General features: G+C 49.2%; 1 protein-coding gene across 2 annotated transcripts in view; it reads right to left on the bottom strand.

Moving 5' to 3' along the window:
* Positions 1–16376, bottom strand: part of LOC147115226 (uncharacterized) — a 228720-nt gene that overhangs the window by 37327 nt on the left and 175017 nt on the right. Inside the window, exon 12 of one of the 2 annotated variants that reach the window (XM_085993599.1) lies at positions 12493–12546. The exons of the other annotated variant lie outside the window; for it this stretch is intronic. Within the exon in view, the coding sequence (XP_085849725.1) occupies positions 12493–12546 (54 nt within the window). The remainder of the gene's footprint in view (positions 1–12492; positions 12547–16376) is intronic. 2 annotated transcript variants of the gene reach the window in all.

Genomic DNA, 16376 nt, shown 5'->3' with positions numbered 1-16376 from the left:
TCCACTAGTCCATTGGACTGTGGATAGTGAGGACTTGACGTTGTGTGGACAAAGTCCCACTCTTTGGCAAAGTGTCGGAAATTTGCATTGTTAAACTGGGGTCCGTTGTCTGTGAAGACCTCGCTTGCCACGCCATGTCTGGAGAATATGGCTTTCATACTTCTTATCACAGCTTCTGCAGTGGTGGTGTACAGTCTACAAACCTCTGGATACAGGGAGTAATAGTCTGTGACGACAAGATAGTCCTTCCCTTGACATACGAATAGGTCAGCGCCTACCTTCTGGTAAGGTCTGTCTGGTGCTGGGTGTGGCTTTAGTGGTTCTACCGGATTGCTTGCTCGATATTTCAGGCATATTGTGCAGTTTGACACCTCATTTGTCACATCTTGGTTGATTCGTGGCCAGTACATCACCTCTCGTGCTCTTTTCTTACACTTTTCGATTCCCAGATGTCCTCCATGGAACTTTTTTAGCATCTCTCTTCTCAGACTCTTTGGGATAACTATTTTACTTCCTTTGTAGATGATGTCTTCGACCACTGATAGTTCCGCCCTGCAGTTCCAGTACTCTGCTACATCAGGTGAGCAGTCGTGCTTCATGTTGGGCCATCCATCCAAGATGCTTTTTCTCAGTCGTCTCATTGTTTCATCTTTGTTTGTCTCAGTCTTTATGAGCTCCATTTTTGCATCTGCTATGGGCAGTGCACTTGTGATCATGTCCACGTAGGCGTTCACTTTTTCATCCATTGTGGTGTTTGCGGGCTCACTTGGGTCAACAGCTCTGGACAACGTGTCTGCTGTATACATCAGCTTACCCGGTGTGTACGCAACATTCAGTGTATAGCGTTGCAGCCTGATCATCATTCTTTGTATTCTAAGCGGACAGCTATTCAGTGGCTTTTGGAACAATGCAATCAAGGGCTTATGGTCAGTCTCTACACTGATTGCTTGTCCTGCCACAAACTGGTGAAATCTTTCACAGGCGTATGTGATGCTGAGCAGCTCCTTTTCTATTTGAGCATATCGCGTCTCCGCGTCTGTCATTGAGCGCGATGCATATGCAATAGGTTGCCAGTAGTCATATTGTTGCAGAAGAACGGCACCGAGCCCACTCTGTGATGCATCTGACGATATCTTGATGGGTCTCGCTGGGTCATAAAACCTCAGAACTGGTTCCTCTGTGAGCAGTTTCTTTAGATCACTCCATGACTTCTCATGCTCATGATTCCATTCCCATTCTATGTTCTTTTCAGTTAGTCTTCTCAGTGGCGCTATTTTTTCTGAGAGGTTGGATATGAATTTACCCATGTAGTTGATCATTCCATTAAACCTCTGCACGTCCTTTTTGCATTGTGGCCTTGGCATATTCTCAATGGCGGACACCTTTCTGGGATCTGGTCTGATGCCCTCGCTGCTAAGGATATCTCCCACGAATGTCAGTTCTGTCACCCCGAGCTGGCATTTCTCTCTATTCAGCTTCAGGTTTGTTTTCCTTGTTGCTTCCAGTACTTTTTTCAGTCTCTCGTCATGCTCAGTTCTCGTGGTTCCCCATACTATGATGTCATCCATTGATGTATCAACTCCCTCCAGGTGCTCATAGATCATATGGATAGTCTTGTGATACACTTCAGGAGCTGAGGCAATGCCAAATGGTAACCTTAGGAATCTGTATCTGCCAAATGGAGTGTTGAACGTGCACAGTCTTGAACTTGCTTCGTCCAGCTTCATCTGCCAAAATCCTGAGGACACATCTAACTTGCTGAAATATTTTGCATTTGCAAACTGTGCCATGATTTCCTCACATGTAGGAAGCTTGAAGTGCTCTCTCTTTATTGCTCTGTTTAGATCTCTTGGATCCAGGCAAATTCTGAGCTTTCCATTCTTTTTGTCCACTACGACGAGGGAACTCACCCACTCAGTTGGCTCATCTATCTTCTGAATCACGTTCAGGCTTTCCATCCTGTCCAACTCTGCCTTCAGTTGCTTTTGAAGAGCAAACGGAACTTTTCTGCATGGATGTATGACCGGTGTCATACTTTTATCTACTCTGATCGTGTGTTCTCCTGGAATGCAGCCTAGACCCTTAAATAGGTCTTTGTACTCTTTCATGAGTTCATCATAGACTGTCTCTCCTTCGCTTTCCACAACGAGGACTCTCTTTACCAGGTTCAGTCTCTCACAGGCTTTTAACCCTAGTATGGCTTGCACATCCTTTGGCACCACGATTAATGCTAGCGTGTGCTCTCTGTCCTTGTGTGTTACTTTGACAATGCATTTTCCTTTCACTGGTATATCAGTACCTGAGTATCCGGTCACTTTCACTTGTATTCCATGTAACTTTGGTCTGGGTCTAATTCTCTTAAAATCGGTCTCTGATATCACATTAACTTGTGCTCCAGTATCCAATTTAAATGGAATGTGTATGTCATTCACTTTTAGTGTCAACATCCAGTCTCTTTCTTTTTTGTTTTCAGACACAACATCTACATTGAATTCCTCTATCTCGCTTTCATCTACTGTATGGACCTTGCTTTGTTGCGCTTGGTTCTTACAGCAACGGGCATAATGGTTGTTTTTGTTGCATCTATTGCATGTTTTACCATATGCTGGACACTTTCTTGGTGGATGCTGTGTACCGCATCGACTACATGACTTCCGATTGTCTCTTTCATTTTCGTTTGCTGGCCACGTCTCTTTTTTCACATTGGCGCTCTCTTTGTTAAACGGTTTGTATCCGTTCTTTCTCATTGCATCCACGTTGCAGCTACTGTCACTGAACAGCTCCTTTGCCTGCAACTTCACAGTCTCTGTAGCCCTACACAATGCTATGGCTTTTCCCAGGTCTAGATCTTGCTCTCTTAGCAGCCTTTCCCTTAGACCATTATCTGGAATACCACACACCAGTCTGTCTTTTAGCAGCGAGTCTGTGAGTCCCCCAAATTCACACGATTTGCTCCGGTTTCTCAGTTCAGTCACATACTGATCAATAGTCTCGCCGATTTTCTGTACACATGTGAAAAATTTGTGCCTCTCAAAGGTCACGTTGCGTTTAGGTATGCAGTAGGCCTCAAACTGTTCCATTATTTTATCTAGCTTCATTTTGTCTCCATCAACAGCAAATATGAAATTATTATATACCTCCAGCGCTGCATCACCCACGACATGTAAGAACACGGACGATTTTTGTTTATCACTTTTCTCGTCAGCTCCGATTGCCGCTAAATACAACTCTAAACGTTGTTTGAACCTTCTCCAATTTTCAGCCACATTACCTGTCAATTGAAGCATCGCCAGTGGGAGTAAACCTTCCATTTTTTCACTTCGTTAGCTATTCTCTAATGGTAAGCAACGATGTTCTCTTCTGGCTTGCTAATATGTGGAGAGCTGATTTCGCTTACTTGCCACAACTGCTTTCACTGTCCCATCAAGTTGCTAACTTCAGATTTTTTCTCTTTCAGCCACTTCTGACATCATGTTTTGATTTCTTTTTGGGTTCAATACTCATTTCTGAAAGAGAATGTTGTTTAATCTAAAGTCTTGTTCAAGACTTTCTACAGCTTTTTACAGAACACACTATGCTGTGATGCATCTAGAATGAAACTGAAAGTAAAACTCCTCTGGACTGCTTGTCTCTCACATGACCTCTGCTGGTCAGGCACAAGTAATGAAAAACACAGACAAATATGCTGTAAGGCATAAGTAATCAAACACAGACAAATATCATCACTATTTGCTGATATCATTACAGGCTCCTTGTCACAACTGGGATTTTGTCCCTGGCATCCAGCATTGCTCTGTGTGGCACAGGAGCAGTTTAAAACTTAAGTGTCTCCAAAAGGCCTATCCAATTGATCGCAGGGGAAAAGAAATTGAACATTTTTTCCCCGTATTTATACTGACAATACAGGGGCTTCCAGCAACACAATGTTGTGGCAGGATCTGCGGCCAACGCCCACTCCCAACTCCAAACAGACTCCGCACTGGAGGACAGGGAGACCCCAAAGAGGTACAATCAAATGCCTCAACTAATTGTGAAGTTTTATTTTGCAATAAATGTTATTAACAATTACACTACCTCAAGGGGGTGAATTTCCTTGCCGTTTTCAGTGCATTGGCGATGTATAAACAGTGCAGGAGATTCTTTTAGGCAGGAAATTTGGGTGGAAGTAATTTGGACGCGCTTCCCCCCGTCCACCCCGCCAGTTGTCTTGCACTGTTGGGGGGTTCCCGAAATCTGCCCACTGACCTAATTTGCATATGCTTCCCGAGGAGCTGGGCATCAGTAGAGTGCACTTCAGCAAGGGGGCAATTGGGCATCTCTGTGACCTGCTGCAAAGTGTATCAGAACAGAAGTCCTATCTCTTGTGTGTAACATAGAAACAACAATCAAGGAAAAAATGATCGAGGAAAAAATTAACGGGCACTTGGAGAAGTTTAAGCTAATTAAGGAGAGCCAACATGGATTTGTAAAAGGCAGATCGTGTTTGACTAATCTAATTGAATTTTTTGATGAAGTAACAGAGAGGATCGATGAAGGGAATGCAATGGATGTTGTCTACATGGATTTTCGGAAGGCGTTTGACAAAGTACCACATAGAAGGCTGGTTAACAAAATGGAGGCTCATGGAATAGGTGGTTCAGTGGCAGCTTGGATAAGGAATTGGCTTAAGGATAGAAAACAGTGAGTTGTGGTAAATGGCTGTTTTTCCAGACTGGAGGATGGTAGACAGTGGTGTTCCTCAAGGGTCAGTGCTGGGGCCACTGCTTTTTTTGATATATATATAAATGACCTGCATATTGGAATACAGAGTAGAATTTCTAAATTTGCCGATGAGACCAAACTTTGGGTGTGGCAAACAGTGAAGATGATACCAATCGACTGCAACAGGACATAGAAAGGCTAGCAGAATGGGCAGACAAGTGGCAGATGAAATTTAATACAGAGAAGTATGAGTTGATGCATTTTGGCAGAAGGAACAGGGAGAGGCAATATACACTTAATGGCACAGTTTTAAAGAGTGTGCAGGGACAGAGGGACCTGGGAGTTAATGTACATAGGTCCCTGAAGGTGGCAGGACATATTGAAAGAGTGGTTAACAAAGCATATGGGATCTTGGGTTCATAAATAGAGGTATTGAGTACAAAAGTAGAGAAGTTATGCTGAACCTTTATAAAGTGCTGGTTAGGCCACAACTGGAGTATTGCGTCCAGTTCTGGTCACCACACTTTAGGAAGGATGTGAAGGCCCTTGAGAGGGTGCAGAGGAGATTTCCCAGAATGGTTCCAGGGATGGTGGATCTTAGCTGCAAAGACAGGTTGGAGAAGCTGGATTTGTTTTCATTGGAGCAAAGGAGGTTGAGGGGTGATTTGATAGAGGTGTACAAGATTATGATGGGTTTGGATAGGCTAGACTGGGAACGGCTGTTCCCACTAGTTGATGGTACAAGGACTAGGGGACACAGATTTAAGGTTTTGGGCAAGAGATACAGTGGGGATGTGAGGGAAAACCTTTTTTACTCAGCGAGTGGTGATGACCTGGAATTCGCTGCCGACGGAAGTGGTGAAAGCGGAAACACTCAGGCCTAGAAATTCAGTATAGCCACGTTTGGGGCGCTACAGCCGGGCGGCCGCTAATGTTTGCGCCCGGCGCAACTTCGCGCCACCTTCGCCGATATTCAGTGGCATCGCCCCAAGAGGTTGCTGCAGCGCTAAAACAGGCGATGCACGACTATCATTAGGCGCTAAGCCGGCGGCCCGGGGCGAAACCCCCGAGGGCGGGCGCAGCGCAGGTGCGGCGAGTTGCTGATTGACGGCAGACACTCTGGCGCCGGTGAGCTCTTAAAGGGGGAGGGTGGATTTGTTTGCCTGCCACGCCCTGCACACTGCAGCCCTGAAGCAAGGCCTGACCACTGCTGCTTGATCTGTACAACGCCCAGGACTATGGAGAATGCCAGGGAGAGAGTGCAGCGCTTCAGCGACGGTGACCTGAGGGTGCTGGTTGGCGCAGTGGAGCGCAGGCGCGATGTTCTGTTCCCTGAAGGTGGCAGGAGGCCGCTGCCCAGCGCCTATCGGAAAGCCTGGAGGGAGGTATCAAACAGGGTGACCTCCAACAGCGTGGTTGCCAGGACTCCTGTGCAATGCCAAAAAAAGTTCAACGACCTCACTCGGGTTGTCAGGGTGAGTACCCTTTCCAGTGTCCTCCTCATCCCTGCATGTGCACCTCAGTTTATGGGCTAAGGGACCTGAAAGCCTTAATGCCCAGCCCTCATCCAGCAGCTGTGGGACTGTCATGAAAATCACTTGCACATTCAGCACTTTACACACTGTAAAAACTATTCGACCATGGGAGGCAGTACAGCCCAGATCAGGGCTTCACACTGTCAGGGCTAGTCCACCATGGGAGGCAGTGCAGACAAGATCAGGGCTTCACACTGTACTTAGAGGCCGTCCTTTCTCTTGCAGGGCAAGGTGGCGTACAACCGAAGGCAGCAGCGTGAGACCGGGGGAGGCCATCCTGACCTCAAACAGCTCTCCGACCTGGACCAGCGTGTGGAGCACATTATGTCAGGCCGGCTGATTGGCCCCGTCGCCAGTGGAGATGCCGACCCTGTTGTGGGCCCCAATGGTAAGGGCATCACCTTTTTGACCTATCTCTTTCCACTTGCGCCTCAGAACAGCATCCTTTGCCACTGTCGGCCCAATGCAGTGCATAGCAGCACTCATGCCTCCCTCGCTGCCGCCCTGTCCTCACTCTAAAGCAACTCTTGTGCCTCCCTGCTTTCAGATGGTGAATCGCCAGGTGAGGAGGCGGGCCCTCAACCTGGCACTGTGAGGGAATCGGAGGGCGAGGAGGAGGAAGAGGAAGAGGAAGCCGGACCATCAGTGCCACCCTCAGCCGAGGCAGCCCATGGCGATGATGGGTCACGTCTTCCCTGGAGGGGAGCCGGGGGGAAGGGTCGGAGGAGAGTGAAGCTCCGGGGCCCAGCGGCCTGCAGCAACGCGGGAGGGGTGGGGAAGCTCGGCGGCCTTCTCCCCGGAGGGTGAGTGCGGCCTCCAGTCCTGCTACAGTGAGCGCAGAGGAGGTGCGGCTCCTAGAGGAAATGGCCGCCAAGGCTGAGCGCAGGCACACTGAGCTCATGGCTGCAGTGGCAAGGATGCCTGACTCCATAGAGTCACTGTCAAGGAGTGTGCAGGAATTCGGGGCAGCACAGGCCAGGAGTCTGCAGGACTTCGCGGCAGCACAGGCGGCTTCTAGCCAAGTGCTCAGTCGTGCTATCCATTCACTGGCTGGTGTCATGCGGACACAGACCAGGGCCACAAGGGCACTAACTGCTGCCACCCTCGCTGGATCGGCCAGGCATCGCCAGAGCACTCGCCGCGCCGCAGCAGCCCAGCAGTCTGTGCTTCAGCAGTTTGCTGCGCATGCTGCAGTGCTGGCCCGTGCGAGTGCCAATGTCTCAGGCGACCAGGGAGTACCTGTGATCTGTCAGGTTGGCAGCATTCCTGCAGCCGACACTGCCACTCCTGCATTGCAGCTGCCACCAGCCGCTGGACAGACTGCTGCCGCCCAAGCAGAGTTGGAGCAGTCAGCAGCCGGCCCCTCCAGGGCCAGAGCTGGTCCAGGCCGACCCCCAAGGGCATCTGCCGTCTCGCCATCTGACCCTCAGCAGCCTTCCCCCAGCCTTGCTGCAGCCACTGGGGTCCCGTTCAGGAGGAGCTGCAGGGCGGGCAGGGGCCAGTCACGGATGCGAAAGGCATCACCCTCGCAGGGCAAAAAGTAGAAGGTGTGGCCAAATGTTTTGTTTCACTTGTAAAGGCCGAGACTGGTTGATTTGTGTTTTTTGAAAGGCCGAGACTGTTCGATTTGTGTTTTTGGGGGGGGCTTCTCTCCATTAGTTTGTTATGTGGGAAGGGCACAGAGGTATCAAAGTAATAAATGTTCTTAAATCGCACTGTCCATGCTTTCTTTTGGAAGTCCTGGTTGCCCTGCTCGGCTGAGGGCTTGTGGAGCGGCTGCATTCATCTTGTGCCAAGCCATTCCCTGAGAGGGGGCCTAGAACCAACGTGCAATAAGCCACCGACGGGCGGCCCTTGCACTTTCTGCCTCCCTCCTGTGCTCGTCCTCCTCCTCCTCCTCCTCCTCCTCTGGTGGTCCTCCAATGTCTGGTGGCAGTGGCTGAGTCCTGCGGATAGCCAGGTTGTGCAGCATGCAGCACACGACCACGAAATGGGAGACTCGCTCAGGCGAGTACTGTAGGGCTCCTCCGGAACGATCCAGACAGCGGAACCGTTGCTTCAGGATGCCGATTGTTTGCTCAATGATGTTCCTGGTTGCTTGATGGCTGTCATTGTATCCCTCTTCAGCAGGGGTGCTGGGCGCACGGAGCGGGGTCATCAGCCAGGTGCACAAAGGATAGCCTTTGTCCCCAAGAAGCCATCCTCGTGGGTGAGGCTGGGCCTGGAACATGTCTGCCACAGAAGTCTGGCGCAGGATAAAGGCATCGTGGCTGCTGCCTGGAAAGCGGGCATTGACAGCTAGGATGATCTGCCTGTGGTTAGACACCAACTGCACGTTGAGCGAATGGTAGCCCTTCCGGTTGCGGTAATCCTCGGCATTCTCTAGAGGTGCCCGCAAAGCCACATGCGTGCAGTCAATGGCGCCCTGCACCATGGGGAAGCCCGCTAATGCTGCAAAGCCCATTGCACGCTGTTGCTGCTTGACAACGGCCATGGAGAAGGAGATGAACTGACGTCTCCTTCTGAAAAGGGCATTGGTCACCTGGCGGATGCAGCAATGTACGGCAAACTGGGAGATGTTGGAAATGTCCCCAGCAGCGGATTGGAAGGAGCCGGTGGCATAGAAGTTGAGAGACACCGTCACCTTCACTGCCACCGACAGAGACGTCCTGCTCCTCAGCTGTGGCTGCAGATCTCCGCGAAGCAGGTGGCAGATCTCAGTGACCACCGCCCTTCGGAATCGCAGCCTCCGAACACACTGCTCGTCAGACATGTTCAGATATGAGAACTGTTGCCGGTATACCCTGGGTGGGTAAGGCCTCCTTAGCCGACGCCTGTTGCCCCTTCTCCGTCTGGCCATGACTGCCACTCTCTCACGGCGTCTCTGAGCCCTTTGAATGCAATGGAGAAGGCCAACGTTTGCACCCATTGCAGCCCCCATTATATGTTTCCAATCAATGCTATGACACTGAAGTTAAAGACAAGTGCAAAGCTGTGGCCTGAAGCCACAAGTACCTGTGCGAGTGTTGAGCCAAACCAGAAAGCTCTCTACCTTTGTCTCTCTGCAAAGATCCGTCTCTCACAAAGAAGGAGTGTTGCAAAATGGCTGCCATTTGTACTGCAGGAGGAGTGCCCTTTAATTTGCGCCCCCCGCGCCCCGCAGCGACTGGGAACCGTTCCCCTCTACCAGTCGCTAGGGGCGCCAGGCGCACAATAGGCCGGCGCCACTGAATTTCCGGTTTGGGGCGCACAAAGGGCGTTGCACGATGAAATGACGTCAGGATCTGCGCGCGCAGCTGAGCGCGCGCAAAAGCTTTGCGCCGCCACTAAATCTTTACTGAAGTTGGGCAGAGGCGTAGATCGCGCTGCGCCCGGCCGCTAGCCGCCTAGCGCCCCACATCTCCTCCTCCAAAGGCGCTAGCGGCTGGCGCAAACAACTGAATTTCTAGGCCTCAATGTTTTCAAGGGGAGACTGGATAGGCACTTGAGGGAAATAAACTTACAGGGCTACGGGGACAGAGCGAGGGAATAAGACTGACTGGATTGCTCTGCAAAGAAGCCGAATGGCCTCCTTCTGTGCCATTATGACTCTTTGACCTTTGACACCACAGCCTGACCTCCTTCTCCCCCCACTTGGAAATAAAGGGACATTACCTCAATCCACTACCCATCCTACCAAATGACAATGCATCAGTCCTCTTTGTCCCTACATCACGACGTCAGTAATCATCACCGGTGTGAATAAGTCAGCATCAAATAAGTGCACCCTTTCCTGTATGACTCTTCTTCTTAGGCAGTCCCTTGGAACCAAGGATGACTTGCTTCCACATTAAAAATGAGTTCTCAGGTGACTGATTAATCCAATGCGGGACCTACAGTCTCTGTCACAGGTGGGGCAGATGGTGGTTGAAGGGGCGGGTGGGTGGGGTGCTTGGGTTGACGGGCGCTCCTTGGGCTGCCTGCGCTTGGCTTCTGCTTGCTCCCGGCAAAGAGACTTGAGGTGTTCGGCGACTGCAACCTCCATGAATAACAAAGTGCAATGTCAGTGCACAGTCTATTTTAATACAATAATTTCACAATGCATATAACCAAAGGGATGGGCGATGGCCTCCGTTGCCCTCATAAAAGCTTCCATAGATATGTGAAGAGAAAAAGATGGGTGAAGTCAAGCGTAGGTCCCTTGCAGTCAGAATCAGGGGAATTTATAATGGGGAACAAAGAAATGGCAGATCAATTAAATACATACTTTGGTTCTGTCTTCACAAAGGAGGACACAAATAACCTTCCAGAGATGTCGGGGAACATAGGGTCTAATGAGAGACAGGAACTGAATGAACTCAGTATTTGTAGGGAAATGGTGTTAGGGAAATTGATGGGATTGAAGGCTGATAAATCCCCAGGGCCTGATAATCTACATCCTAGGGTACTTAAGGAAGTGGCCCTAGAAATAGTAGATGCATTGATGATCATCTTCCAAAATTCTATAGACTCTGGAACAGTTCCCATGGATTGGAGGGTAGCTAATGTAACCCCACTATTCAAAAAAGGTGGTAGAGAGAAAACGGGGAATTATAGACCGGTAAGCCTGACATCGGTAGTGGGGGAAATGCTAGAGTCCATTATAAAAGATGTAATAGCAGAGCACTTGGAAAACAGTGACAGGATCGGACAAAGTCAACATGGATTTATAAAAGGTAAATCGTGCTTGACTAATCTACTGGAATTTTTTGAGGATGTAATTGGTAGAATAGATAAGGGAGAACCAGTGGATGTGGTGTATTTGGACTTTCAAAAGGCTTTCAATAAGGTGCCGTATAAGAGATTAGCGTGTAAAGTTAAAGCACATGGGATTTGGGGTAAGGTACTGACTTGGATAGAGAACTGGTTGGCAGACAGGAAGCAAAGAGTTGAAATAAATGGGTCTTTCTCCGAGTGGCAGGCAGTGACTAGTGGGGTACAGCAGGGATCGGTGCTAGGACCCCAGCTATTCACAATATATATTAATGATCTAGACGAGGGAACTAGATGTAATATCTACAAGTTTGCAGACGACACAAAGCTGGGTGGGCGTGTGTGATGTGAGGAGGATGCCGAGAAACTCCAGTATGATTTGGACAGGTTGGGTGATTGGGCAGATGCATGGCAGATGCAGTACAATGTGGATAAATGCAAGGTTATCCACTTTGGTGGCAAAAACAGGAAGGTAGATTATTATCTGAACGGCAATAGATTGGGAGAAGAGGAAGTGCAACGAGACCTGGGTGTCCTTGTGCACCAGTCGCTGCAGGTAAGCATGCAGGTGCAGCAGGCGGTTAAGAAGGCAAATGGTATGTTGGCCTTCATAGCCAGATGATTCGAGTACAGGAGCAAGGATGTCTTGCTGCAGTTGTACAGGGCCTTGGTGAGACCACACCTTGAGTATTGTGTGCAGTTTTGGTCGCCTTATCTGAGGAAGGATGTTCTTGCCATGGAGGGAGTGCAATGAAGATTCACCAGGCTGATACCTGGGATGGCAGGAATGACGTGTAAGGAGAGATTGGGTCGATTGGGCTTATATTTGCTGGAGTTTAGAAGAATGAGAGGGGATCTCATTGAAAGTTACAAAATTCTAACAGGTCTAGACAGACTAGATGCAGGAAGGATGTTCCCGATGGTGGGGGAGTCCAGAACCAGGGGTCACAGTCTAAAGATAAGGGGTAAGCCATTTAGGACTGAGATGAGGAGGAATTTCTTCACCCAGAGAGTGGTGAACCTGTGGAATTCTCTACCACAAAGGCAGTTGAGGCCAATTCATTAAATATATTCAAGAAGGAGTTAGATATATTTCTTAAGGCTAAGGGGATCAAGGGATATGGGGAGAAAGCAGGGACAGGGTACTGAATTTAGATGATCAGCCATGATCTCATTAAATGGCGGAGCAGGCTCGAGGGGCCGAATGGCCTGCTCCTGCTCCTATTTTCTATGTTTCTATGTAACCACCCCAGTCTTTCCTAACACTGTGCATTTATGTGCCTTTCTACCACCTATTCTAGTGTGTGTCCTTTCTGCCTTCAATCCCCTCCAGGAAGGCTTGGATATCTAAATGAGTGAAGTCTGTGTTCTTCTTCTCTGGCTTGTTGCCATCCTCTCACTTTGAGGAAATTCCCTCCCCTCCCCCCCCCCCCGCCCCTCCACCATCTACCACCACAAATTATTTCAGTTCATAGCATTTCAGAAAACCATCGATGACAGAGAATCTTAAAGAACTGCACACTACCGTTGGTCCTGGCTGTCCATCACGCCCAGGTGATCCCTGAAGTCCTTGCTTACCCTGCAAAGAATTAAAGGAAGATAATCAATAGACCTGAGGTTTTCGGTGTAAATGGGCCATATTCAAATGAAATTTTTCCTCCCCCAAGTTTTCTGCCCCATACAAAGCAAATGACAGGCCAGGGAATGGAGCTGTGGAAGGAATTCCATTAGCTGGAAATTCCCATTCCTGGCCCTGGATGGGGACCTCGCGCATTAACAGTGATTGGTTACCAAGATAGATCAGGCACACCAGCCTCTGCAAAGGTGCGTATGCCCCACTGGTGGGGGGGGGGGGGGCAGGCCTGGACCTCCAGAGAGGAAGCAGAAAAGATTTACGAGAATGGTTCCAGGGATGAGGGACTCCAGTTACGTGGAAAGACTGGAGAAGCTGGGGTTGTTCTCCTTAGAGCGGAGAAGATTGAGAGGAGATTTGATAGAGGTGTTCAAAATCATGAGGGGTCGGGACAGAGTAGATAGAGAGAAACTGTTTCCATTGGCGGAAGGGTCGAGAACCAGAGGACACAGATTTAAGGTGATTGGCAAAAGAACCAAAGGCGACATGAGGGAAAACGTTATTACGCAGCGAGTGGTTAGGATCTGGAATTCACTGCCTGAAAGGGTGGATGAGGCAGACTCAATCACGGCTTTCAAAAGGGAGTTGGATAAGTATCTGAAAGAAAAAAATTTGCTGGGCTACGGGGAAAGGGCGGGGGAGTGGGACTAGCTGAGGTGCTCTTGCAGAGAGCCGGCATGGGCTCGATGGGCCGAATGGCCTTCTTCCATGCTGTAACCATTCTATGATGTTTCCTGGATCAGCCCACTTACTCTGGGGGCTGATTGGAGCAGTGCTAGGATCAGGGGTCGGAAGGGCCTAGACAACCCCCCGCCCTCGAGCAGGCAGCCATGCCAGTTTCCAGACGCATGGGGCAAATGGGCACCAAATGTGAACCCCAAATCACAGTTGCACCCGCCTGCCTCATGCAAGTGAAGTATCCCCCCATTGACCATGAAAACTCAGGCCCGGGTCAGCACTGCAGAGCGCTGGTGGGCACAATCCCAAATCAACCGAGTGGATTCCAGCCCTTGGAAGTCCAAGATCCCCTTTTTTATTTAAATTAGGAATATGCCTTATAATGTATCTTGATTGCCAGAGGAACCCTCCTATCGTTCAGCGGCCATTTGCAATTTTCCAAAAAGATCGTTGTACCCCAACTGACTTAGATTTCTAAAAGAAAAAAAATGGCACAGCTTGGAAAGTAGTCAGCAGCCCTTCACTTGCTGCTGGTGCATGACATTACAGCAACCACCTCAAACCCAAGTACATTGTGCACTAGGGATCCAGGGCACTGCAAAAATATTTAAATGCACTGACCTTCGCATTATCGTGCAAGATCAGCTCTGCTGCGTGTTGGCACAGCTAATGCACGGTCTGCTCCCATATTTGACCAACCAAAAGCCAAATGACTCTTGAAGAAATTTGATTTGTCCCCTGTAATTCATATAAATTCTCCTTACTACAGAAGTGGTAAAACAGAGTGCTCTAAAGTTCACAGCTTCAAGCCTGATGCCAATGAAAGTACAAATGAATTTGTTGGCCAGTGCCATTTCTCTCCCACCCCCCTAATTTCAATCCTTTCTCTCCTGAAGGCACAAACTCTTTAATATTCACCTCACGTAACTTGGACGACCCTGTTGTTGACTGGAGAGGCCCAGATGATGAAAAAAAAAGCTGTTTAAATATTTTTCCTTGTTAGAAAAAGATTTTTTTATTAGAAGAAAAAGATTATTTCAAGAAAGCCTTCAGCTAGATATGACTGAAGGGCTGTGTTTGTGAATTTTATTTGCTCACAGAGGAAATAACGAAAAATGTCAAAGAGGTAGACTTGGTGTGTTGACTGTCTGGATGTCCACAGCACTGTCCAGGTCTCTGTGATGTTTCATTTCTTAAACCAAGAAGTATAACCCCCACCACTTACACCATCCATGCTTATCATGGGCAACCACCTATATCGCACAAACGCCGCTAAGCATTTGCCAGAACCACAGGAGTCAATTACGAAGGTACTGCTTATAATGTATTAAGCGTGACAACTATTTTGGGCAGTTCAAGCAGCTTTAGTCAGCTCGTTAAAGTGTGATTACGTTAGTGCTGTGTCTGTGTGTAAATGGTACCTTTTGTTTTTTTCTGCCCTTTCATGATTTCTGCGACTTGGATCAGGCAGCCCTGCCACCCCCAGTCCCCCTTGGGACCTCTAGACTTCCTGCGACTCCTGCAAGCCCTTCTTGCCGGCTGACTTCCTGCCACCCATGGCTGGGTTAGAGCCGCATTTCTTGGGCAGGAGCATGGCCTGGATGTTGGGCAGGACACTGTTCTGGGCGAGGGTGACACACCCTCTCCCCTCCCCCAGCAGCTCGCCAAGCTGCTATTCATTGTGGATGCCCGAGCTGTAGATGGGGCAAATGGTGCGCGACTTTTCGATATGCCATGCCTATTGCCCGCCAGCTCAAAAATCTTGGCTATCGAGTGAGAGTGACTGCCCTTGAAATTAAGGCAGTATTTGACCGTGTGGCATCAAAGAGCCCTAGTAAAATTGAAGCTAATGGGAATTAGGAGGAAAACTCTCCATTGGCTGGAGTCATACCGAGCATAAAAGAAGATGGTTGTGGTTGTTGGAGGCCAAACACCTCAACCCCAAGACATCGCTGCAGGAGTTCCTCAGCACAGTGTTCTAGGCCCAACCATCTTCAGCTGCTTCATCAATGACCTTCCCTCCAAAATAAGGTCAGAAGTGGGGATGTTCGCTGATGATTGCAGTGTTCAGTTCCATTCGCAACTCTTCAAATAATGAAGCAATTCATGCCCACATGCAGCAAGACCTGGACAACATTCAGGTTTGGGCTGATAAGTGGCAGGTAACATTTGCATCACGCAAGTGCCAGGCAATGACCATCTCCAACAAGAGAGAGTCTAACCACCTCCCCTTGACATTCAACAGCATTACCATTGTCAAATCCCCCATCATCAACATCCTGGAGGTCACCATTGACCAGAAACTTAACTGGACCAGCCACATAAATACTATGGCTACAAGAGCAGGTCAGAGGCTGGGTATTCTTTGGCGAGTGACTCACCTCCTGATTCCCCAAAGCCTTTCCACCATCTACAAGGCACAAATCAGGAGTGTGATGGAATACTCTCCACTTGCCTGGATGAGTGCAGTTCCAATAACACTCAAGAAGCTCAACACCATCCAGGACAAAGCAGCCGCCTGATTGGCACCCCATCCACCACCTTAAACATTCACTCCCTCCACCACCGGCATACTGTGGCTGCAGTGAGTACCATCTACAAGATGCATTGCAGAAACTTGCCAAGGCTTCTTTGACAGCACCTCCCGATCCCGCGACCTCTACCACCTAGAAGGGCAGCAGGTGCATGGGAGCATCACCACCTCCAAGTTCCCCTCCAAGTCACACATCATCCTGACTTGGAAATATATCACCGTTCCTTCATCGTCGCTGGGTCAAAATCCTAGAACTCTGTCCCGAACAGCACTGTGGGAGTACCTTCACCTCACAGACTGCAGCAGTTCAAGAAGGTGGCTCATCACGACCTTCTCAAGGGCAATTAGGGGTGGGCAATAAATGCTGGCCTTGCCAGCGGCACCCACATCCCGTGAATGAATATAAAAAAAATCTCAAGGAGGGTGGTCAAGTTGACTGGGGCCCTGGCACCTACACGGTCGGTGTAGTTACCTTTCCTGAGCAGGCGGTGGACACGGATGACGAGGAACTGAATGCCAGCCCAAGATTAACATATCTTGGCCCTTGCAAGGGCTTTACCTTTGG

Source organism: Somniosus microcephalus, chromosome 7 (assembly GCF_052327205.1).
Source record: "Somniosus microcephalus isolate GS21.2 chromosome 7, FLI_Smic_1.0, whole genome shotgun sequence".
In the NCBI taxonomy this organism is placed as follows: domain Eukaryota; kingdom Metazoa; phylum Chordata; class Chondrichthyes; order Squaliformes; family Somniosidae; genus Somniosus; species Somniosus microcephalus.
This window is presented reverse-complemented; position numbering and strand designations above follow the sequence as displayed.